The sequence below is a fragment of the Epinephelus moara genome, chromosome 9, assembly GCF_006386435.1.
Source record: "Epinephelus moara isolate mb chromosome 9, YSFRI_EMoa_1.0, whole genome shotgun sequence".
NCBI classification, from domain to species: domain Eukaryota; kingdom Metazoa; phylum Chordata; class Actinopteri; order Perciformes; family Serranidae; genus Epinephelus; species Epinephelus moara.
In genome coordinates, this window is record NC_065514.1 from 20659949 (window position 1) to 20685110 (window position 25162).

Here is a 25162-nt window from a genome sequence, read left to right on the forward strand (position 1 = left end):
TATCACTGTTTTGACTGTAAGTGACATTGATAGCTACATGAGCAGGCTGCGGCTTTGGGCCTCTTTCCATTCGCAGGCGTTATGCGAATGTGTGTGGATCTGCTTAGACATTTGCAGTTATTAGAGTGAAGTAAGATGAGAGATATGTCTGTCCCGTTCTCTCTCTTTGTCAAATGATGTTACCAGACTGGTGTATAGTAGAATCTGCGATGTGCTTTGAACATCTGATGTATATTCAGTCTGCCTGGTGCTCCTGCAGCTGTGAACAATTGGGGGTTATAGGTTCAGGAAGTCCTAAAAGGGTCTAGAGTGAGGGAATTACACTTGCTCATTCAATTCTTAACCTCTTGAGATGAACTTAGAAGAAGTTGGAGTGGAGATAAAGCTGCAAGTGTGTCTCTCTGACCTTTTATGTACATTTTATTCTGTATTTTCATCCACGTTTTTCTCTTCACTGTTGCAGAGCAAGCTCCAGAGAACAGTGGAAAGAAGTAAGTGGCTGGTGGTTTTTAATATAATCAAATTTGGTATGTGGTTGTGTGAGTGTTCCCGCTCTTCTGTCTCTGTCTTACGTCTGTGAGCACTTTTGTACGTACAGAATGTAAGGCATCCATTTAATAACAATAATAATAACAAGAATTTCCTGATCATAGAGGTTTAACGTTTCAGAATTAGCCCTCAAATACTCATATACGAGCATGTCTAGGAGCCTGTGTTTCAGAGTTAAGCTCTGATTTCCTAATCTTATGGTCCCACAGCATCATGCTTAATTTAAGGCTTAATTTGGAGAAACCGCACCAAGAGCTCCTCAGAGGAAGACAGTCGAGTGGAGACTGAGCGCAGGCTGTGATTGCTACTGCTGCTCTCAGCCTTAAGTCGATTTAATCTGCAGTAAACACAGTTTGCCCTCCGCACCACATTCTCAACCAATCAGTGTGTCACTCACTGGAACCTGTGGGTAATTAAGTGGTATTGTGGGTAATAGCAGCCCTGCCAGAAGGAGATTCCTGTTCTCCCTCTGTTGGTGAGATTTTGAGATTTCTTCCTTAAAAACAAGAGCATATTACACATCTGCTTTGGCATATAACTCAATACACATCTGCAAGGAGTTTAAGATCTTGTATTCATTTCCAACTGTGGTTTTTTTTGGTGCTGTCGCTATTTTTCCTCTCATTTATTAATGTGGTCCCTCTTGTGTTATCTTTTGCTTTTCTTTTCCTACAATCTTAACCTTTCCAACTTTCCTCTTTTCTGTTTTTTTCCCTCTTTTATTCCTGTCATATGGGGCAAATCAGAGCGAACAAGTTGGACCCAGAAGTTATAGGACACAAGTACAACAAGCTGAGAGATTGGCATCATCATGTTTCAGCACGTGTGCTAAATGTGTAGTGGGCACGGTTCCTTTTTGTCATGTTTAACGTTTTATTTATTTTATTTTGACCAGTATTAAACGTACATTGCCTCCGTTGCATACACAGCCTTTATTTTGCACACTGTATAACAAATTAAATGTACCAGTTCTAAAGGTTGGACAACAGTAACAAAGAGGGAATGAAACATGTTTGTTGCACAAGCAAACCCTTGTTGTACAAATTGTTACACGTTATCTTGCTATATATTTTTTGAAAATGTAAATGAAATGCATGCAAGTAAATATGGACGTGTGCTTGGAAATGCAACATTACAATGTAGCATATTATTTATGTCTGAGCCTCCACTCCTTCGCAAACTTTCTGTAATCTTAATCTTTATTTTTCTGAGCATGTCTTTTTCCTCTGTTTTCTACACTAACCAAAGTAGTTTCATTTATCAGCTTTTGATGATTTTACCTCAATAAACTCTTTTCTTTCTTTTCTGCTGTCGCTTGTTTCTTAATCTTCCATCCCTGCTTTTCTTTTTAGAAATTTCCAGTCGATGAAAGTCTATGAAATGAAAAAATGCATGACAGATGTGTGTGAAGAGCAGAGGGTTAAAAATGCCAGTAGTGTGCTTATTTGAGTATTATCGGAATTAGCTCTCTGGAAATTGTTCAGACCTTTAATCATAAGAACCATCTGATGTGTTTCTTTCTGGTGTATGTCACTGCAAGTTACTGATTGTCCCATAAATCAATAGCCTCATACCTGAGCTTGTCATGCATCACTCAAAGTCATAAAACTATAACATTCAAATCAAAACTTACAGAGTTAATGTCCTAAATTTAAACATGGTATGATCTGTTTTACATTAAAGGGATCAGGTTTCTCATTATTTAGATTTTAGGCCATAGACACCAAAGCAATCTCCGTAGTTGCTGGTAAATGTCTTTACATGTGAGACATACAGTAAAACCAGTGGGTGATGTCATTCAAACAGACAGACACACCCAACAAGCAGGATAAGTCAAAGCAAACACCACAGGATCATGATAAAACATAAAACCATAAATCTATGTATGACAGCACAGCAGGTTCTGTTGATAGTAACAAGCAGTGTGCTGTTGCTGAAAACCCAAACTGCTTCAGGGGTAGAAATTGTCAACCTGTTGGTGCAAATCCCTTGCTTGACAGGTCTATCTGAGCCGCAGCAGCGCCCAATGATCATCTTTGTCTGTTTAACTGAGATTTTCTGAGCCCTGTTACACCTATAGGCCTATATGACTTATTCTGAGATGTGTGAAACAGGTTTTCAGCCTGTACTGAGTCTGAGCTCTTTGCTGCCCTCAGGAGGTTTCAGCTTGAAATGAAAGCTGTGACACTCAACAAGGAGTGAGGAGTGGGGAGGACTACTGTAGAAAGACTAGTGCTTCTCAGTGTCTACTACATTATATTGTGGCTTTGTACATTTTGTGCTGCCACAGGAAACAAATTCACCACTGTCTCAAAGTCTCTCCATCTTTGCTATTTCATGAGAATAAAAGTAATAACCAGTACTAAAATTATACCACTGGTAATCTCCACATATGAGTTGAGGGTGAGCTACATGTACAGCATATACTACAGCATCACCGCCTGTAATTGTTTCCTCGTGTCAGTAATTGGCCGACCATATGGACAGTGGGCAGTATAGTCCATATCCTTATTTGAGAGTGCCCTGTAATTGTCATGATTGTTTGCATGTGCCACTGAGATTCTGACCAACTTATTGGCTTCCTGTGGTGCAACAACCTGCAGTTGACCAGATCAAAGTAAGTCTGTACTGGAGGTCCAGTTCAACTGGAGGCACAGTCCCACTCTTACGTGTCTTTCTTATTCAGGGATTGTAGGAAAGATAAAAATAGGAGGTTGAAGCTGTTTCCACAACAACAAAGAGTGACAGTAGGGTCAAAGCCAAACGCTGTGAACAGTTCGGGCTCAGCCCAAACCCAGGGGGAGCCAGGGGCATGCTCCCTTGAGAAATTGTTTTCCCCTTTTACAGCAGCTATATGCACTATATTTAAAGCCACTTGAGGTAATGGAATGCCTAAAAATCTGTACATGATGTGGGAAAAAAACAGGATAGTTGACACAGAAAGAAATCATATTATAGAGCAGTGGTTCTCAATTGGTGTGCCATGATGCCACTCCAGGTGTGTCACTTTGTGATAACCACACATTACTACTGCAATATTTAACCGGGCCTATACAAAGAGTTGAAATTATTTTTTTATTGACTGTACCAGTATGTTGTGCGCACCCCTTTCCTAATAAAGAGGCAAACTCTAGCTTAAGAATTTAATTTCATTTAAAAAAACCTTCACAGGGAGCCTATATGTCGCCATTATAAGTGCGTGACACATCAAAATCCCCGATTGGCAGCCAATGTGAGGGATGATAACAATTAAAGGGAGAAATTTGTGAGTGGGACAATGGATCGTTTTATTGTACGGATCAAATTACAGCAAAGCACCATCAAAGACAACCTACTACCGAAAGAAAAGAGATGGTATCAAGAAAGCTACCCGTCTTATTTTTCCTTATTTTTATTGTCTTATGTCGTGATAAGAGTGATAACACACATTATAGAAGCTATTGTGCACAGATGTAAGTACAGGTGTGCCTTGCCTTTGGTGTGCCTTGGGCACAAACCGTTAGAAAACCACTACTATAGAGCCATCATAATATTTTGTATCTAATTGTTCTCCAACTGTGTTCATCATTCTGAAACCATATCACAACAAATATGGAGGATGATTCATTTTCACTCCTGCCACCCAACAAGAGGCAAAAATTGTCTGATGTTACTATTTTTTATTTATAAAACATAGGGAGGGCATAGGAATTTGGCCTAAATAGATCTTGATGTTGAACCTTTTTTTATATTACTACGCTGGAGTAGAGTTCATAGAATAAATCTGTTACATTTGAATCGATGCAATATTAATCTGGGCTACTCTTATTGCAAATCAAGGATCCCCAACAATGGCAAGTAAATGTGGTATTCAATACTCTAAAGTGAATATTAGGCCAACAGGAGAACATTTACCCGGTTATATTAGATTTCTTAAGGGAATAGCATAGATTAAGGGCTTCTGAGAAGACATTCAGGGCTGGAGCCCCAGAGGATATCTTTACACTCCCCCCCTTGAGTGACCAACATCAGTTAACACAGGCTGAAGATGTATCACTATCTGTGTTTTTATTAAAGAGAAGATAAATAATACAGTAACTATGTATGCAGTATATATGTATGCCAAAATATGTGTGTGGCAGCGATAAGCATTGTTGCCTTACAACAAGAGAGTTCCTGGTTCGAACCTGGGGTGGGGGACTCCTTCTGTGTCGGTTTTCAGTGTTGGTTCTCTCCGGGTACTCCACAGTCCAAAGACATGCAGGTTAATTGGTGACGCTAAATTGCCCTATGGTGTGAGTGTGAGTGTGAATGGTTGTCTGTCTCTATGTGTCAGCCCTGTGATAGTCTGGCGACCTGTCCAGAGTGTACCCCGCCTCTTGCTCAGTGTCAGCTGGGATAGGCTCCAGCCCCCCACAACCCCCAACAGGATAAGTGGTAACGGAAAATGAATGAATGGATGGATGAAATTATGATTGATATGAAATATTTCCATCTGTTTCCTAGTGAGGCAGTGGACAAAGCCACTCCTGCTGTGCACACCTCGCCTGCAGCAAAAACATTTACCAAATCTGCAGCATCACCCAGGAATGGCAACGTGGCCCCTGCTCCAGCGTTCAAGAGCCCAGCGGCCCAGAACAAGCCTTCCTTCCCGCCTGGAGGTCCAGCAGGTACAAGAACACATTCAGACAACCTCTCCTACTCCTGTTTACAGCCTCTTGAATTGCTGTGTTTCTGCACAGTTTATTTCGTGTAGGTGCTTATTTTCTCCTACAGAGGGCAGCCTTATTCTTTTAAACCACTGCTGCTCAGTCAGTTTATTGCAGCTCTAATACCTGACACTAAGCCATTTAAGATTATGAGCTGTATAAAAACCAGAGGTATCCGTTAATGAGCTCAGATTATTGGCTTTTTCCAAGATCCCCTTAGTTAAATAGATTGTGAAATGGAGAATTATGTATTTTATTTTGTGTGAAGACTGCTCTCTGAATCCAGCAATCTCTGCCACGAGACCTGGAGGTGGTCAGAGTAAATATTAGCTGAAAGGCATCAGTCAGGGGTCATTATTAGCAATACTAAGACACAAGTATGCACTCATACATGAACAGATGCACTGTGTGCCCTGATGCTTTCCCCCCCCGGGGCCTTTTTAAGAAGCGGCTGCTGAAAGGTGCCACAGGGAGAGGCCACAGTTAGCTCTCTGTTGCTGTGTTATTTATCAGATTAACACATACTTGAGCTCGAGTAAACAGGCACGTATCTTATGGTGGCTGTGTGGAATGTGACCTTTACATTTATTTACACGAATTAATAATTTTGGCACTTGTAAAGCAAGTGTGGAATATTTAGCCCGTACAAGGAAAAAATATTTTAATGATGCCATAATCACATTAAGATTTAATACATAGGGGCTTTAATCAAATACAAATATAGTTTATCAGAGTGCGTTTCTCTCCATCCCGCTGCCTTTGAATCCAGACACAGAGCAGAGATGTGCAGTCCTGCTCTGATTCAGTTTGTCTTCTCACGCTGACTTTCTTCCCCCCTTATCTTCCTCATACAGCGAGACAGCAGTGACAGACTCACAAACGTCTGTTTCACTTTCTGTCCTATTTAATGTGGCTCAGCCCTCAATCTTTGCTCTCGCCAAAGGATTCGTTTGGAATATTTCCTTGCCCCACTGACAGCTTGTCACCATCCACCTCATGGTGCCGGCTTTCACACAGATAAGGCCATATAGTGCCACTGAAAAATATTTTGACTCCGGCGTAATTCCCCGCATCAATACGGCATTCAATTAAATGTGATGTGTTTATCCGCTTTATATATTTTTCAGCTATATATAACAGTTAGGCCGTCTCAAAGCCTGTTCCCTACTTACACTAGTAAACTTCCTGCAGAGACATACAGAACATACAGAATACTTGTTGCTTTTTTGATGGACTAGAAGGAGACAAATTGAATATACTGACTCTAAAAATATTTGATAAGCCTACAAAATATCCCCCATGTGCATGTATTTAATTTCAAAGTCCCCCCATGTTGCCAAGCCTCTTAAATTCCAAAAAAAGACCATTGCACAGACAAAAAATATGGCTTTGCTCATAAAGTGTTTGGAACTTTGTATATTTTAGGCATAATTATGTTTGATAATGTCACTAGGAATTGGCTAAGGTTGTTTATATCAAGAGCAGCTCTTCAAATGAGCCATAACAGAATCATTCATTTACCCAATAATCATCAACAGATCAAGTATTAAAGAGAAATGTACTTTGAATCTGTATTTGGAGTCCATATTTTTCCTCCATCACACACACTCTGTAGCATCTTTCTCCCACATTCCTCTCACATCCCCGCTAGTGCCCCGTTCTGTTTACTCAGTTTGTTAGCCCTCGGTTACAAGGATATTTAGGGAGCACTTGTCTTCTGACCTCCCAAGTCTTTGATATCGGTACTCTCTGTCAATGGTGTCTCTGTCCCCGATGCCTTTACCCTCCAGCGCTCCCACTGAGGGCCGACAACACTGACCTCCATCCTGGATCTTTGCACCGAGAGAGAGAAGGGGGAAAATTGTGTATCCTCTCCATATGTTTTGAGATAAGAGGAGAGGGGAGGGTTATTTTTCCAGGTGTCTCCTCTGACTCTGGGAATGTGTTGATTCCCCTCAGTGGGAAAAATTGATCCCTTGTCTGGGCTGGGTGGGATGGCTCTGTCCAACCCAGCTGTCTCATGCTCCAGGCGTGGAGGTTAGAGATCATCACATCATTCCCATGCATTATCTGACAACACACACCTAAACTGTGCACATATGTTCTGCTCAAATAATAATAAGACATTACATAAAAGTGGGCCATTAGAATAAAATACCAATCATTACAAGCATTGTATTCATGGTCTGCTTGATTGTTTATACAATTTTGGAAAGTACATTTTGTCAAATACTTTATCGGGTACACTCAGCTATTTTTCCATTTGAATACTGACTCATTATTTTCCCTGCTGGTTTAGGTTTTGCAAAGGGTGGAGCAGCTCCTGCGTTTGGCAAAGTTACCAACACTGCTCCCAGAGGTCCAGACCGCCCCACCCCTCAGCCACATCCAGAGGACCTCAACTCGCTGGTGCAGCGGGCTGAGCACATCCCAGCCGGGACACGCACCCCAATGTGCAACAAGTGCAACAAAGTCATCAGGTAAATAACATCAGATAAAACTGCACTAACAGTAAGAGCTTTACGGTGGCTGACAAGGGTAAGGGCAAAACATTTCCATTAGGAGAAGCATACTGTGGCTTCAGAAACGATGCCAATTTAAAAGCATGTACGAAAATCCAAAACAAATACAACAACGGAAGTGTGCTGCAAATGAAAGAAATGTGCTGCAGAGAGCCAAAACAAACACATTAACAGGAACACACTGCAAATACAGAAACGATGCAAAGTCAAACACACAAAAACCACGAAAAACAAATGCGAAAAACAGTATATACTATGAATTATATACCTTATACAACATTATAAAAGGGCAACAGATTTATGTAGCTAGTGTTAGCATGTTAGAGACTTTGTCTATCATATTAAAAATACTGTAAAGGACTAAAAACATTAATTTGTAGCTTTTTATGTTGCTTCTTTACTCAACTTTTATTCCCACTACACACAATCTTTTGTCTGGTGTCTCTCTGTGGTCGAAAAATCAAGCTGTTCCATGTAGCGCTCCCCCCTGGATACTTAGGGAACTTCAGGTGTGATGCAGTGTTTTCTGATACATTTTGTGTAGTGTTTTTTTTTTTGACTTTGTATGTGTTTTTTAATTGGCATCATTTCTGAAGCTGCAGTACATTTCTCCCACTGTAAATGTTTTGGGCCGTTGGAGTGTGTTTGCCCTTGTTGGCCACCGAAGAACTTTATAATAATAATTTAAAAAAAAAGTTTCAGTGATTGCATATTTCACTAAGAGTATAGAATACAGCACAGCTTATACTGTGCAGAAATTTTGCCCAAAACAAGGTGAATAATTTTGCTTATTCTCACCAGGGGCCCATTCCTCGTGGCCATGGGCATGTCGTGGCACCCCGAGGAATTCAACTGTGCTCACTGCCACTCCTCCCTGGCAGTTGGTGGATTTGTGGAGGAGAAGGGCCAGGTGTACTGCGAACGTTGCTATGAGCAGTTCTTTGCTCCCACCTGTGGCCGCTGCAACCAGAAGATCCTGGGGGTGAGTGACAAAACTAAAGGCATAGTGTTCTCAGTCTGCTTGTACTGAAAACTCTCTGTGCTGATACTGTAAACATCAGTCACTGGTCTTCATCACCAAAAGAAATAAAGCAGAGGCTTGCTGCTTAATCCATCATGGTGAATGTGATTTTAAATGGAGTTGTAATGCTTGAATTTAAAGGGACAATTCACCCTAAAATTAAAATACATATTTTTCCTTTTATCTTTAAGCTATTTATCAGTCTAGATTTTTTTGGTGTGAGTTGAGGAGTGTTGGAGATATCAGCTGTAGAGATGTCTGCCTTCTCTCAAGTATAATGGAACTAGATGGCACTCAGCCTGTGTTGCTCAAAGTGCCAAAGAAAAAACCTCAACAGCAATGTCTCTTTCCAGAAATCATGACCTGGTTATTCAAGATAATCCACAGACCTTGTTGTGAGCACTTTCATGTGGGAACTATTTTCTTGCTACCAAACTACACCCACCAACCGAATCACTGCACAGAAGGAAGCTTGCATGCATGAGAGGCTTGTGCTTGTGACGGCGTGAGATGCGAACATTCATGGCATCCCCCTCAGCTGAGCTGTAATGTTTGCTAGCTCAGTGGTGCTAGGTGAGCTAGCAGTAGATGCACACTTCCCTCTGTGCATTGATACCATTGGCGGGTGTTGTTCAGTAGAAAGAAAATAGTTCCTACATGAAACTCACAAAACGTGTGTAGACTATCTTGAGTAACTGGGTCATGATTTCTGGAAAGAGACATTGCTGTGGAGTTTTTTAAATGTACTTTTTTGGTGCTTTCATCACCACAAGCTGAGTGCCATCTAGTTTCATTTAATTCAAGAGAAGGCAGACATCTCTACGGATGATATCTCCAACACTCAGCAACTCACACCAAAAAAAAAATCTAGATTAGTGAGTAACACTGCAGGTAAGAGGAAATGTATGTATTTTTGATTTTTGGGTGAACTGTCCCTTTAACCATTCAAACAGATGCAACCCATGTACTTTATCTGTTGTCATCTGAATGACAATTATTGTGTTTTCACTGCAGGAAATCATGAACGCCCTAAAACAGACCTGGCACGTGTCCTGCTTCGTCTGTGTCGCCTGCCAGCAGCCGATCAGGGGCAACACGTTTCACATGGAGGACGGACAGCCATACTGTGAAAAAGGTACAGCAGTGAGCCCACAGCAGTAAATTAAATGTAAAGAAAATCATGTGTGCAAACAGAATAACATTTAACCAACGTGCTGTTCACTACAGACTACTACAACCTGTTTGGGGCCTGCTGCCACGGCTGTGACTTCCCCATCGAGGCGGGGGATAAGTTCTTGGATGCTCTAGGATTCACCTGGCATGACACCTGCTTTGTGTGTGCGGTAGGTCCAGGAGACAGTTACACCTGCCAGCAGCAACAAGGAAGGAATGAAAATAAGAACATGTGGAGAATATTGTGTGAATAACAACACTGCTCTGTATAACTTTTGCTCTCTCCACAGGTCTGCTCGGCTAATCTGGAAGGTCAGGCGTTCTTCTCCAAAAAAGACAAGCCTCTGTGCAAGAAACATGCCCACACTGTCAACATCTGACCTGCCCTGCATGAATATGAATAGGATAGGGCAGCAGCTTCAGTTTACAGCAGTTTATATTTCAGTCAGATGTTAAATACTTTCAGGATTATTTTCAGAACTAACATTGGGTCAGAGGTTCCAGCATAAGCTTTTATTTTTGCTCTAATATTGTTATGCCATGTCAGTTTCATAGATGAATATGCACACTGTTTGCCCCCTGCCAGTTCAATATCTGCGCAAGAGGATTTTTAATTTACACGTTTGTGCTGAGCTTTTTCATGTGTGTTAAGCTCTTGATGGGCATTTTTTTATTTTCACACGGAGTAGGATAGTTAACTGCGATGACCTACTGAGCCCCTCAGGGGTCACATATTGGAAAAAAATATTCAAGTGGAAAGGTGTGCTTTTAGTAAAGCGAGCAAATGGTTTGGAAATTATGAATATTTAACGACAAGATGGGAAATTATTTATTTTTAAAGCAAGGATTGCTTTTTTTAACTTGTTCTTGCAACAACAACAAAAACTTCTAAACATAAACTTCTAGCCTTTGGAATAAAAATGGAAAATTTTAATATTGTATTGTTATTTTTTATTGTGTCAAAGGACTGTGGTGTGTAGCCATTCCCAGTAAATGAAAGCACAAGTAGTAACGTGTACAGCAGTGTGTAAATTAGGCACTCTACAGGTCAAGTTTAATGTTGTGTATAAGATACTGAGAGAATTCCAAAATACATTGCGTAGTTGTTTATGTATATTTTGTTATGCCTATAGTTCAGGGGCCAAAGCATGCTTCCAGTGAATACTCACACGAATCTGTACGTCATTTAAGTAGTTTCTGGCATTAAAATGCAAATCATGTGAATTCTTTTTCCATTGTTTTTCACTGAGTAACTGAACCCTCCGCTAAGGCAGTATTTATGCCGTGTTTGTTTTCACTGATGATGTTTTTGTGATGTCTGATGTTCAATTAACACAAAACAATGCTAATATATATTTCAGATTTCCTCTGTCTTGCACTTGTGCAGTGGATTGTGCATAAATACTCTCCTTACTTTCATTTCAAATAAAGGGGTTCAACTTTGAATGCCATAACCAAAGCTCTTGAGTTTGTCGTAGCTTTTTTTAACACTATCTTCACCTGTTATCTGTGGCTGACACTGGACTGAAACATTAAAAATCAGCTCTTCCTCTTGCAAATACTTTGTTTATGGTTTGAACGCAATGCAGGAAATAACTGAAGCATCATGATCTGATGTAAAGGCCTCTTATAAATCTGTAGTTGTGACAGTAATTATTCAGAGAAGCTGAACAGACAGGCAGACAGGCACCAGCATGAGCTTTACCTGCACTAAAAGGGAAAAGTACACATCACCATAGGGACAGGAGAAACACCCACCAGGCACACACACACACACACACACACACACACACACACACTTTTGCATTCTTTCTTATAGGATAACAATTCTGCATGTTAAAGTCACAATTTAGGAGTGACTCAAATTGTTGAGTGAATTGAGTGTGAGTGTTATTGGAGGGAAATGTGCTTATAGTGCCTGAGCCGTGCGTCTTGATGTGCACTTCTCCAAAACATCGGAGGTGGGAGCTGTGCTGCAGGACGACGCGAGATTTAAGCAGCTCCAAATAACGCGTGGTACGCTCGGAAAAGTCCACCGCACGATAGAGGCACACACATGCAAATCAAACAGAGCAAGGTAGAGTTCAAACCGAGACAAACTGGGATCTTGTGGAGCTGATTTTGAAGCGTAAAGGACACGGTAAGCGCACTTTACCTTTAAAAGAAAGAGACAAGTAGTGTGGTTTGAGCTGCAGCTGTAGTGTTGCGGTTTGTGTTTATCAAGCTGTCCTGACCGAAACCAGAGAACTCCGTGATTTGTTTTTCCTCCTGCTGTTTATTAGGATTCAGACTAAGTTTTTATTTTGCTTGCTGCAATGAGTTTGGTGTTGACAGCAGCTGCAGGCGATCAGCGGGACCCCCGACAGTGCTATTGGTGGAGTCTGTGGGGATGATGATGATGCTGCTTATCAGTCGGCTAATTGGTGCTATGATCGCCACTCAGTACATCTTAACCCTGACCTGGGGAGAACATCGCCTTTAAACTGCGTGTGTATGAAATCGAGTTTATAGGTGTTTTAAAGGGGAACACCACCTAAATTAAGAATTTCAGTATGTTATTTCTTTGCCTTGGGAAAGTTCAATCAGTATATGTGAACATGAGCGGCTGTCTTTGAAAGCCAAACTTGTGATGTCATGAAGTAAAAAGGCTGCCCCAAAAACAATGAATAGGTGGCTGATTTTATGGACCCACAAAATATTAGAGCTGATGCAAAAAAATGTACCCATATACTCAGGACACTCCCCTGGGTGCTCTCATACCCATTTTCGAACCAACTTGTTGAAGGTTTTGTTCAGGTTCCCTCACATAATTTTGAACTGTTCAGAGCAATTTAAAGAAGAATATATACTTTATTAATTCCTCAGAAGGATTCAAACTTTTTCCACTCTGTTGTCATACACACACAGGCCTGAAATACACACACATGCATAAACAGGATGTATACATGCTTTAAATGGAGAGATGTCATAGCGAGGTTGCTGCCTAGGACAGGCGCCACAAGCAGTTGTGGGTCCATTCAGAGTGGATCGCAAGCAACTTGTGAACATGAACTAAAAAAATGAAGTAAAAAACACATTTAATGTTGAAGTATAGAAAATTTCTGGCACAGAGCTTTTAATCTGAAGTGCTGTTTCCTGCCATAGAGTGAGTAACTAAAGGACCGCTACTTGACAGAGACAGAAAACAAGCTCAACGACAAGGCCATACGCAAGTTTGATGCTGAATATATTAAACTTTGAGGACCTAAAACTAATCTGGATCAGTGGCTGGACCAGTTGGGAACCAATGCTCTAGGGCACCTCAGAACAGGAACTGGCTCCTCTCCATCTACTAGTCTACACACCATACTTGGTCCATATGGGGACTTGAGCCGGTGACCCTCTGGTTCCAAAGCCACGTCCCCATAGACTGAGCTACTGCTGCTCCCATTTTGACCAAATATGAATTGGCCCAGACCCCGAAAAGTTGATTCCAAGCTGCAACCGTAAAATAGCAGGTTTTCTGTAACCTTAGCTGAAATTATGATGACATCGGTGGGAGTCTCATATTCTACAGGTTGGAGAAGGAACATGAAGAAGGCAACAATGGAGAAGTCAAGGGAGAAATCATCTGAAAAAAGAGCGCACAGTGGTCTTACTAACAGTTGGTCCATGTTTGATTGTTAGATAAAATAAATGTCTGTAATGACAGAACAAAAGCTTGCAGGTTATCAATGTGGTCCGCCATCTTGCTGCTACTGTTTACTCATGTTGTGCATTCTGCAATTTCCTTCATTGATGTAACATCCTTGATTATCATGGTTATGCCAAAAACTTGTGGAAGTGCGGGCTGGTTCGCTAAAATCTAAAACGAGGCATCACTGTCATCTATAACATCTTTCCATAACTCATTGTCCCTAATGGAGCAGTTCCAGACTTTATACTTTGTGACATCACAAATTTAAGTTTTAGCACTCTAGTTTTTAGATTTGGGAGAGAGTTGTTTATGATTACTTGTATTTTTGGGCTGTCCTAGATCACAGGAATAACATGTATGAATTTTGAAAATGGGCGTCATTCCCCTTTAAATATTTGACACAGATTTATTGATCTGAAAATAATTAAAGTACTGAAGATCTGTCCAGATAGAATCAAAATCTGTTTGAGTTTTTGGTGCCTTTTTATGTTATTATATTGTTGATAAAACAATCTCACTTCAAGGTCCATTTAGTAGCTGTTCTGAAGCTTTCAATCACATCATTCATCACCAGATGCAGTTTCCCAGTTGTCATGGACTTGAAGATGTTGAAATTTCCATTTTCTATGTTAACATAAAAGTCTAGTTGTTATTCCAAACTGGGCTGACTCCATCTGCTGTTAAAGATCATTTGATATGATTGAAACAGACTAAATCGGCCCTGTAGTGAAACTGTTTGCTCAACTTCTGCTTCCAAGGTCAAGACTGAAAGTTAAACCTCATCTTTATGATATGATTTGCTGATTCTTATGCAATTAGGATTCAGGTAATGCTCATCGGTGTAAAGGGAGTTGAAATACAGTGCAGGAAAACCCCAATGTGTGTGTGTGTGTGTGTGTGTGTGTGTGTGTGAGTGTGTTAATGTCTGGCAGAGAGCTAAAGACTCCATGGCCAGTCAGTGTATAGTGGCATGGCGTCAATGGTAATATTTGACTGTTGAATGCATGGCACAAAACCTCTCTGTGCTCTGCAGTTGGTCACTGAGCGTCAGTGAACCAGAGCTGATGTCACTGAGATCCTGATGTTTACATCAGCATTTTAAAGTGCAGAGTGAGCTGGGCACAACCTGCTGCACCTTTTGCAGGTCTGTGGTGTTGTCTTTGAATGCACCATCCACCCTCTGACTCTCTGCAGGACAGAGAGGCACATTGAAGCAGAGCTGAGGTGAATGTTTTTGGGTAATATTAAACACACACAGAGAGCAATCAAACCGCCACCCACCACCCTGTCCTTGCCCTGGCTCTGCCGCTGGCAGGAGGAACGCCCGTCATTAGGCTTACATGATGAGGATGGCATGTCAAGTGTGGGTGCATGGCAAGGCAGCTCTTTGTGGTCTACCACAGACTCAAGTGTTTCAGCTTGTTGGACTCTCTGACACTGATGGCTAACACAGAGTTTGTGTGTGTGTGTGTGTGTGTGTGNTGTGTGTGTGTGTGTGTGTGTGTGTGTGTGTGTGTGTGTGTGTGTGTGTGTGTGTGTGTGAGTGAAATGCATTCATCTTGTTAGGCCCAGTTTGGTTAGCAGCACAGGCCGGCCTGTGAGATAGAATCCTCCCACAGCTCTATATGCTGTGTAACATTGGCTAATAGTAATCCAGAATAATGAAGCTTTAAACTAAGCAGCACTTTCTGTGTGTGCACTTGTGGGCTTGTTAATGGACTTCTATTTATGGCTGATTAAAACTAACACAAATGGAAAAGTGAGGGATGATGAGACATCACAGGTTTCCAAAACATGTAGGCTGCAGAAAAAAATCATGCCTAGCTGACATAAGAGAAGAATTAATAAAGTAGCCATATAGCTGTATGTATTATTTATTTGATTATTGGATATTTGAATACATTTGATGCCCTTCCCTTAAAGGAAGAGTGTGTAATATTTAGGGGGATTTAGTGTTACCTAGAGGTGAGGATTGCAGATTGCATCCAGCTGAAACTTCTCCCATGTGCCAAGCGTGAACTCCCGGTTAGAATTTCTTCCGAGTATATTATTCTGGAGGTTGTTACTGGGAGCGGAATTTTCCGCAGAGGTCTCTTCCTCAATAAAGCACTTTCACGTTAAAAATTTGTGTTTCTTCTGTGCTGTTTGGCATGTCTCAGAAGGGCTGCTCGCTCAGCACCTGCTAATGTGTGCTTACCTTATTTCTGATCCCGATGTGTAGGAGATTTTTACCAGGAGCTGAATTATTTGCAGAGGTCTCCTCCTCTCCAAAACAAACAGGCCCTGTGATTTCAACCAGTAAAAACACTGAGTAAAGCAGTTTTATGTGACAAATCAGTGTTTCTCTGATGCTGTATGGAATGTCAGAGACTAGCCATTGGCCTAGCACCTGCTAATGTGTGCTCACCTTTTTCCTATGATAGCTTAAGATCTAGATGCTCAGGAGGTTTTTACCGGGAGCCGCAATATCTGTGAAGGTCTCTTTCTCTCCAAAACAAATGGACCCGGTCATTTAAACCGGTCAAAACACAGAATAAAGCAGTTTTGTGGTGAAAAAGTCAGTGTTTTCTGAGGCTCTCGTCACAAAGGAGCTATTAAGGACCATTGGGAATGGTTCTGTCTAGAGCCAGTGGTTGGTTTCTCTGTTCTGGGCTACTGTCGAAACATGGCGGTGTGACATGGCGATCTCTTTATTTAGGACCCCCTCCCTAAATCCTACATACTGGACCTTTTAAACAAGAAATCAAAACACACAAGGTATTTTTAATACATCACAAACCACATCACAAATATGATGAATTAGGGACGCACGATTATATCGGCACCTCATCCGTATCGGTCAATATTGGCTTTAAAATGAATTCAGCCAACATGTTTTTTGGTGTTTTGTGCAATTAATAAATATTACATACATTGAAAAACATTTTATTGCATGTCTCCATCTGCTGGTGGGCCATCATAGTAGGAGTATACATGCATAATATGATGTTAATCTCACTACAGAAGAGACTTTATGATCATAAAATAAGGTGGGGAAAAAAGTATATATATTGATATTGGTTATCGGCCAAAGAAGTTGTTATATATCGGCATATCGAAGACTACTTTTGCAAGAGGACACCAACTCCTTATAGAAACTGCTGCCCATGTAAGCAAACACCAGCACCTACACACACATTCACTCTCTGATGCACATAAACACAAGAATAAACACACATGATCAAGGTAGATACTGGTCTGCGTCTGGTTTCGTCCACAGGGCTAAACTTAGCAAGCTGCGACCCCTCACCCCAGCTTCCTCCCGTATAATTACAGGAAATAAGTCCAGCCAATCAGAGCAAAGATATTTGCTGCATATTAACAAGCTCAATGGGAGCAGTATTTGAGGACTGGACAGGTAATGGCCAAGTATGTGGGAGGGGGGGAAGGTTTTTGCCTCAAGTCTGAAAGATGTTGAAGAGCGCTCAGGTTTGCAGGAGATTTCTGTCTGAAAGCAGAAGAAAAGTCACACTTAAGTTTTGAGTCTGTCACCTCACACTCCAGCTTCACGCAGCCTGTCATGTAACATGAGTACGGTGACTGTCGGACAGATGAAATGGTGGAGCTGCGGTATATCAAGAGACAAACTGTCAGAGATTCAGTCCCAGGCAGACTTTGTTCAATGTCTTTTCCAGCTGCCAGGACGTTATGTGTTCTTCCTTTAGTTTCTCCTCCTCGCCGCACACACTGATAGAGGAGCATCTCATATCAAGGCTTTCCACAGGTATGGCTTTTCCATCTGTCACTGGTTTCTGACAGTGGTTGCTGCTCTTCCCACACACTCACACTTTGCGCTGTATCTTCCGTGCACACCCAGTATACCTCCCAAAGGAAAGACACAGTCACACATTTCCTTTGCAACAACAACGCTGTCAATACAGATGCTGCCTGTGATGCAGTGATGCAGGCCTTTGCTTGTATTCCTCCCAGACAGCCTCGTCCCTCTCTGCATGATCACTTTGGGACCAGAGTTCTTTAATTTAACTCAAGTTTGAATTTCAACTTTGAGATAAACTGATCACAGAGGGTATTACGCCGTACCTCCTCTGGCTCCCATCAGCGAGGAAGTACAGGCGTAATGCGGCTGATCTTGTTCCACTTAGGACCAATCTTCTTCTTACCTGTAAGCTCCTCTGGCTCTTTGACAATTAATTCGGCGACCAGAGCTCAGCGCAGTTACCCCGCTCACTGTTTCATCTTTAGTCGCTGATGAGAGACGAATGCAGGCAACAGGAATTACTTAAAGCTGCAAGCTGCTCTGCTCTTTGCCTGGAAGGTCAGCGACCATGTGAGAGAAAGCCGACATCCTGTTATTAGAGAGCGGGAGAGAGAGAGGAGTGGAAAAAAAAAAGAAGGAGAAGGAAGATGAGTGGGGGATGATTGAAGATCGAAGAACAGAAGAGGATAAGGGGTACTTTGCATGATTGGGTGAAAGTCAAAGTGGGGAAATGACCTGAAATGTAGTCTCGGTCCTTTCAGTTATAGATGGCAGATATATGAGCTCCTTCTAATAACTCTACTTCTTTTTTTTTTTTTTCTTCCAGAGAAAGACAAGTGCTGGAGCTGTGGCCGGGTACAGTGACAGGATGCCTTCTGATGTCCTGTGTTTGGACGGTGAGTCGAGCTCTCAGGCGCTCTATATCTGTTGTTTGTCAACTTAATAACAATTCTTATAAACTGAATGATGTCTGTCAGCAATATAAAAACCAAGGCATATCGATAAATGTTCAATGTAAACTCTCAAATGTGATTTGGAGTGGTTTCACTTGATGCTCCAAATGGACAATATTGTGAAGAAAGTGAAATCCAAAGCTAAAAGCTGTATTGATCAAGATGGACTGAGTGTTGATTCTCCTGCAGTGGAGGTACTGTTTGGCAGGGCTGATCCTCTGTGTGTGTGTGTGTGTGTGTGCGTATGTGTGTGTGTTTTCTGATTGCAATGCCGTCTCGGCAGCAATTTGCCTCCAAAGTGGCGAGCTAATTGACTTTCTGCTGAGCATGTGGATGGCTATGTAAAATACACCACACTGACTATAATAGAATCCTGTTTTCTGCACTAAAGTATCAGGCGAGACACAGACTCCGTCTACTGACTGGAGTGCCGGAAATGAATGAGATCAACATATGATAGAGTGTAGTAAATTTTAGAAACTCTCAGAAGCTTTGATTTCACCTGAGTAATTTACCATAGCCGTGCAGGGCTTGCGAGTGGCTGCTCATGTGCATGAAAGATGAGACATTTTTATCTGAATGTGTACAGCAAAGTTTTTCATTCTTACACACGTAATTATTACCTCAATTTTAACTCATTTAAATAGAGATATAAAGACATTTTGAGCATATGCATTAACAGGGTCTCTGCAGGTCCCTTAACATACACTGTGCTGTAGATGTTTTCCAACAACAAAACAAATGTATAGACTCACACATCTTTGCCCTATGCCTGTATTTTTCTTGTTCTTTTCTCTTTTTTTTCTGCGTTCGGGACGTTTATGGCTGTGTACCCCCACAGTGCTAAGGTGAGGTCGGGGGTTCATAAAACAGTAGCAACCAGGTGCCATCCAAAAGATAAATGCTGAAAGAATGCAAATATAGTGAGGTTAAATGCCAAATGAGAGTAAATCTATAGCTGGATTTTAATTCTCTTTTGCTGGTGAGTGTGTTTACTGACAGTTAAAAATATCTTAAATTCAGTTTTATAAATAGTAAGCCTTAAAAGTCATTAAATAGTCTTAAATTTGAATTTGTGAGTTCTAAATTGCTGCAAACATTTCGTCTAATTTCACTTATCCATCTTGTAATTTCTTTTGGTATCAAAGTCCATATTTCTGATGTTACAAAATGTTAAACCTGCCACTGAACCTGACACTTTATCCTTTATACTTGCATTTACCTGTGGCAAAATGTAATTTTATCTAACTCACTTTAATAACCAGATTCTTACATAAAACCTACCTCTGCATGTGACTACATATATACTACTTAAACTTCCCAACAGTGCTTAAATAGAAAAAAGATGAATTGTCCAAAAATCATTCTTAAATTTGATTAAAAGATCATAAAAAGCATGAAATTGAAATGTCAGATACCCATAGATACCCTGATTAAGTGCATTCCTGCACAAAGATATCATTGTAAGTCTCTGACGAGTTCACAGATACACTGTATATTTTTTGCTTCTTGATTTCAGCAGTTAGCAGGCGTGCTGCATCGTTTAATTAGCATTCCTTTAACATTAAGCAATGAACTTGCCACTACAGGACCCATCATAAACGGCAGAATATGCTGACACAGCTCCAACGTAGAAGACTCGGTGTACAGTCGGGAGCCGAACCCATGCAGGGCTGTGCAAAACAGAGTCGCTGTTCCTAAGAGAGGACAATAGCAGCCTGTACACATCGGGAGGGGTTTTCTCGGACTCCTTCTGTGACAGTGACCTGCTGGCAGGAAAGCAAAGAGGGCCGAGGCGAAGCACCGGTTTGAGTTGGAGAGTAACTCACACCCGTAAAGAATGTCAAGAATCCGTGTGTTAAAGTTCACACTGTATCACCATCTGCGGCTGGATCCTGGCAAATAAAAGACAGCTGTGTGTGAGTTAGTGTGTGTGTGCGCATGCATGTGGAAAAGAGAAGATAAGCAGAAAACAAAAGAGTATCACGCAGGTATTGTTACTGCATTTGAAGGTTGATTTAATTTTTTATGCGTATGTTTCAAGAACTGTGTTCACATAGCAAATATTAAGGTGTACACAGTCTCTTGCACTCTCATGTACACGCACGTGTCTGACAAGCAGGTAGCAGGCAGGATGTCAGCCGTAACGTAGTGGTTTATTAAGAAAAGACAGGTCAGCAGGACCACCCAGAATCCCTGTATAAGTCACCTGTTTCAGCTGAAAGGGAAAGTCCAAGATTCAACACTCCTCGCTGTGTTAGTTCAGCAGCGTACCCAGCTGTGACTCAGTGTCTTATTTTGCTGATACAATATTGGCTCAAGGTTACTGGAGTATGTTTTGTGACATTCGCTCAGAGTTCATAATCCCTTATATCTGCCTGAAGAAGGGAGCTCTGTGTTTCACCACACTCAAAACATATCAGCGTGATCTCCCCCGACAGTTTGATCTGTCAGCAGACTGATCTGAAAAGCTTTGTTCTGAATTCTTGCACGTCTGCTCTACCGTAGACCTCATTCGGCACCGTATCTGATTCTGCAATTGAACCTCACGCTTGTCGGCTAAATAGCAAGTGACAGCGAATGCCACTCAGACTGCGGGAGGAGATGGAGAAACAGATGAAGTCAATTTCTGTCTTGTTCATGTTTTTCCTGTTGCTCAGCCCTGTGTTTCTGATGACAGATTGTGAAATGGGTTTCATATGTGCATTTTTTTTTTTCTCCCCCCATAGATTCGGGAGAGGGCAGAGGGCATTTAGAGTCGTATCTGTGAGGCCGTCTGCCGGGAAATGTGCTGACATCAGAGCTTTGCATTTTAAACCGGAGGACAGAGGCGGATGAGGAGGATGCTGCAGTGACGATTCAAAAGAAGCTGGCTTTACATAGATTATATCAGGTGAGTCCGCCCTCTGGGTTGACATCTCTTATCGATGCGACGCTAATCCGTTAATTAAAGACTCAGGCACATCCTGGAACAACAGGGCAGGATGGAGTGTGTGGAGTGTGTAACTTCAGCTGCCAATGCAGGTTTTTTTTCAGAAATCATATGTTCATGTATTTTCAGCCTCTGCTGTGATGTTTGGCTCCCAGTGGCACATTGCTTTGTCTAGAAACAAGCTGCACACACACACATCACATCACAATCCCTGTCAGGTTCTGGCATTTGGTCGTAGGATTAGGGAGACAGCCAAAACAGGTGACAGGTGACAAACTCATGTCAACGCTTCATGAAAAGGACTTTAACATTGGATTAAGTGAATTACTACTGCAAACAAAAGGTGAGTCATATAACTGTAGCGTGCATGTCAGTTTGTTGTAGTTGTCAACCCTGATTTGCTGTGTATACGCCACCACATCCCCGGTGGGTACTTTCAACTTGTGACAGCTGTTGTTCTTTGTTAAAGCAGTTTGTGTTTTGGCACGAGTCGTCATGATTTTCCAGGCTTTCCCCAGTGACATTTTGAATGTTTATTTTTGACCAGTTCTCCTGCAGTTTGGCGAGAGATAATTTGTCCTCTTTGGAGCTCTGTTAGGTGTCTTGTGTTACATTGAAAATATCAAAGTGCAGATGGTAAAATCTCTTTTTGTAGCTAAAAATACTGCTACAGTATCTGCCAATCAGCCTTATGACCCACCTTGGTAGCAGTGTTTGCAATTGTGATTAAATCCCACCCTTTTTCGCCCTGTGCTCCAATGAGAGTTGCTATACTCAAATATGTTATGTGCTAAATAACCCTTTGGGGTCAAGGGTAGAATTGGCAGTTTTTTGAATACTTTTGATTGTACGTTTAAATTTCATCTTAAAAACTGTTTACCTTGCCTTGTTTGGTGTCATTTTTCAGCACAACCTCACCTTTGACTTGACTTAACAGTTATCTTTTTCATTTTCACATACTGTATTAACACATTGGACCTAAAATCACTCAAAAAACAACACCAATAGGAAAGCGGGTGTCATGTTTTATTTTTGCTTGCGAGCACTTTCCTTAGAATGGCCCTTTTTTACTGTTTCTTCCTGCACCAAACGTGACGACAGTATTCACGAAAAAGCATGGCGTAAGTTATTTATCATAAGTCTGGTTTTACTTGGGGTGGCACGGTGGTGTGGTGGTTAGCACTGTCGCCTCACAGCAAGAGGGTTCCCGGTTCGATCCCGGGTGTGGGAGCCATTCTGTGCAGAGTTTGCATGTTCTCTCCGTGTCAGCCTGGGTTCTCTCCGGGTACTCTGGCTTCCTCCCACCGTCCAAGGACATGCAGATTGGGGATAGGTTAATTGGTGACTCTAAATTGCCCGTAGGTGTAAATGTGAGTGTGAATGGTTGTCTGTCTCCCTGTCCAGGGTGTACCCCGCTTCTCGCTCAATGTCAGCTGGGATAGGCTCCAGCCCCCATGACCCTCAGGATAAGCGGTTAGAAAATGGATGGATGGATGGTTTTACTTGGCCTAGGAACACAATTTAAAAGTGGTATATAGTTTGAGGTTCGCACTTTCGACACAAGTTTAAACGGAGACTCAGTGAGGCTGTGTCTCGCTGCGACGTCATCTTAAATCAGTCATGTGATTTGCACCGGCGCATCCGTCAACTCCAGAGGGTTAAAAATGTTGAAGACTGGTTTAAAGGTGTAGCTGAAGGACTGTCACAATCTTCACAAAGGGTTAACTTGAGCCTAATGTCAGCTCACCAACATCAGCCAGGTTTGCTTCCTCCTTATTTCAAAAGTCAAAACAAAAATGGAAAAGGACAGATAGGCTGGTTGCTGACATATTTTTAAGATGACATAAATCATCTGTAGCCAGAAAAGATCAAGGGTTATGTCCCTTTTGTTAGTGTTATCTCTGTACGGATATGTACCGTCCCAAAATAACTTCACACAGTAAAGAGAGATTAACGTTAGGTTAGCACCATGGTCTGTATTCAGTCATGAATACATAGAGTACTTAAAAGGCCCCTCGAAGGGGAAAAGAGGACACAATGCAGTGCAGGACTGACATAGCCTCATCATCCTTGGTTTCTACTTCCTCCTTTTTACGCTGAGAAAAAAAAACTAAAAAGTTGACATGAATATATCCTTCCATCACACACTGTAGTCCTTTCTCTCTGCTTCTTGAAGCTATATTGCCTGACACCCAGACATAATCTAATAAACACTGTAGCACCCAGCTAAACGGAACCAGCGCCGCCATGTTTCTTTTTGTCAAGCTTGTCCGACCTAGCAACAGTAACTAAGGGTGGCAGGATTTAGGATCGGTCAATTGTGCCTGATGACATCCCTGAAGGATATACAGATATAGACTTCCTTCATGGCCTCAGCTGACCATGTGGGGAAACAACACATTCAGCATCTTGACTGCTTCTGAATACTTGCTCTGTAGTGTAGCAGTGTTTTATATCAAATATGTCTCATAAAAATGTTATTATTAATACTGTCAGATTGAATTGCAACCCTGCAAATAGCTGTTTGACGTTAGAGATGTGATGCAGATTTCTGGATCATTTTCAAATCAACTTTCAGGGGATAAAACGAGTTAGCCACACCAATCATTCATTCCTCCTTCATCTTTAGTTGCGGTTTCTGTCCAGTCTGAGAAGAGACCAGCCTCTCTCTTTGTCTCTCCAAGTCTGGCCTCTTCGGTGGCTCTGAGAGCTTTGCGTAGCGGCGAGCCTGGATCGGATTACAATAAAAAGAAAGTGAGAGAGTAGCAGCTAGCTAACCTGCTACAGCCCCGGATTGTTATTGCAGGTGTTCAAGAGCAGACACAGCTGTTAATTACCTCTACATCGCTGCACACGTTGAGCTGCAGTCACACATGAATGGCCTCATACAACTGCACGTTGGCATGCCAGAATACACAGATTAGGATTTAAGGATCAGAAGACAGTTTCGGGGGATGAAATGCTTTTTTTTTTTTCGTTTTGGAGAATCCTCTGGTTGAATCGTGTGTTTGCTTTGGCCTTTTTTTTGCCACATGGATGTTTGAGGAAGGCTTAGTGGGTTTCATTGTCGCAGCCAAAAGCAGTCAGCCACATCTGTTCACAGAGCATTGAAAATGTATAATCTGGAAAATTTGCTTGATCTGTGTTGTGTGAATGACTGTGTGTGTGAGTGCGTGTGCGTGCACATGACCAGTCAGTTCTGTTCAATTGTCTTGTGTGTCAAATGTATATCATTTGTAGCTGAAATTTGGGGTCAGCTGTGCACATTTGCCTTCAAATTTGGCAACCAGGTTGATTCTCAGCACCTGCCAAGATGCTTTAACGTAGCACAGCACAATAATCACCATTCATGAATATAAATCAGGTTATTTATTGGATTTTTTTTCCACAAATATTTACAATGTATTCAGTAATAAAGTTGCTTACAAAGCCCGTAGATAAATGGACATGTTGATTTCTCTCTGTCCATCATTTAATCAGTATAGGACGAGTATTAGACTAACATGTGGCTAACATCTTAATTTGAGATAGAAAATCTAAATGTTTATATGTTAAATTGAGTGTCTAGCCTGTAAGTAATGGTTTGGCTAACCATATTTGAGAAACATTATGTTCACATGAATTATGTCAACCCTATTTTATGCATCTCAAGTCATCACAGCCCTTTATCACAAGCACGGCTCTGTTTTAGAGTTTGTGTTCACTCCCTAAAATTTTACGAGGTGTGTGTTTGCATGAGAGCGCTTGCATTTCTGTTGGTGAACAGCTGCTCCTCCTTTTCTCCACCTGTGTAACGCGGCTTTGAACAACACAACAGTAGTTCCCTTGTGCTTCTCATAAAGATCAAGTTTAATTAACGATTGCACCGGTTTTTGAGCACACGACTCTCCC

General features: G+C 41.6%; 2 protein-coding genes across 3 annotated transcripts in view; both read left to right on the forward strand.

The window, feature by feature from the left end:
* Positions 1-11412, forward strand: part of pdlim5b (PDZ and LIM domain 5b) — a 48675-nt gene extending 37263 nt beyond the window's left edge. For both annotated transcript variants that reach the window (XM_050053190.1, XM_050053191.1), the window contains exons 7-13: positions 464-491; positions 5035-5198; positions 7537-7717; positions 8561-8741; positions 9795-9915; positions 10008-10123; positions 10244-11412. In XM_050053190.1, the coding sequence (XP_049909147.1) occupies positions 464-491; positions 5035-5198; positions 7537-7717; positions 8561-8741; positions 9795-9915; positions 10008-10123; positions 10244-10333 (881 nt within the window). In that variant the 3' untranslated portion in view covers positions 10334-11412. The remainder of the gene's footprint in view (positions 1-463; positions 492-5034; positions 5199-7536; positions 7718-8560; positions 8742-9794; positions 9916-10007; positions 10124-10243) is intronic.
* Positions 11413-11947: 535 nt separating this feature from the next.
* The window catches only part of bmpr1bb (bone morphogenetic protein receptor, type IBb), a 76480-nt gene continuing 63265 nt past the window's right edge, over positions 11948-25162 (forward strand). Inside the window, exons 1-3 of the mRNA XM_050052916.1 lie at positions 11948-12093; positions 18213-18282; positions 21069-21232. The gene's annotated coding sequence lies outside the window, so the exon portion shown is untranslated. The remainder of the gene's footprint in view (positions 12094-18212; positions 18283-21068; positions 21233-25162) is intronic.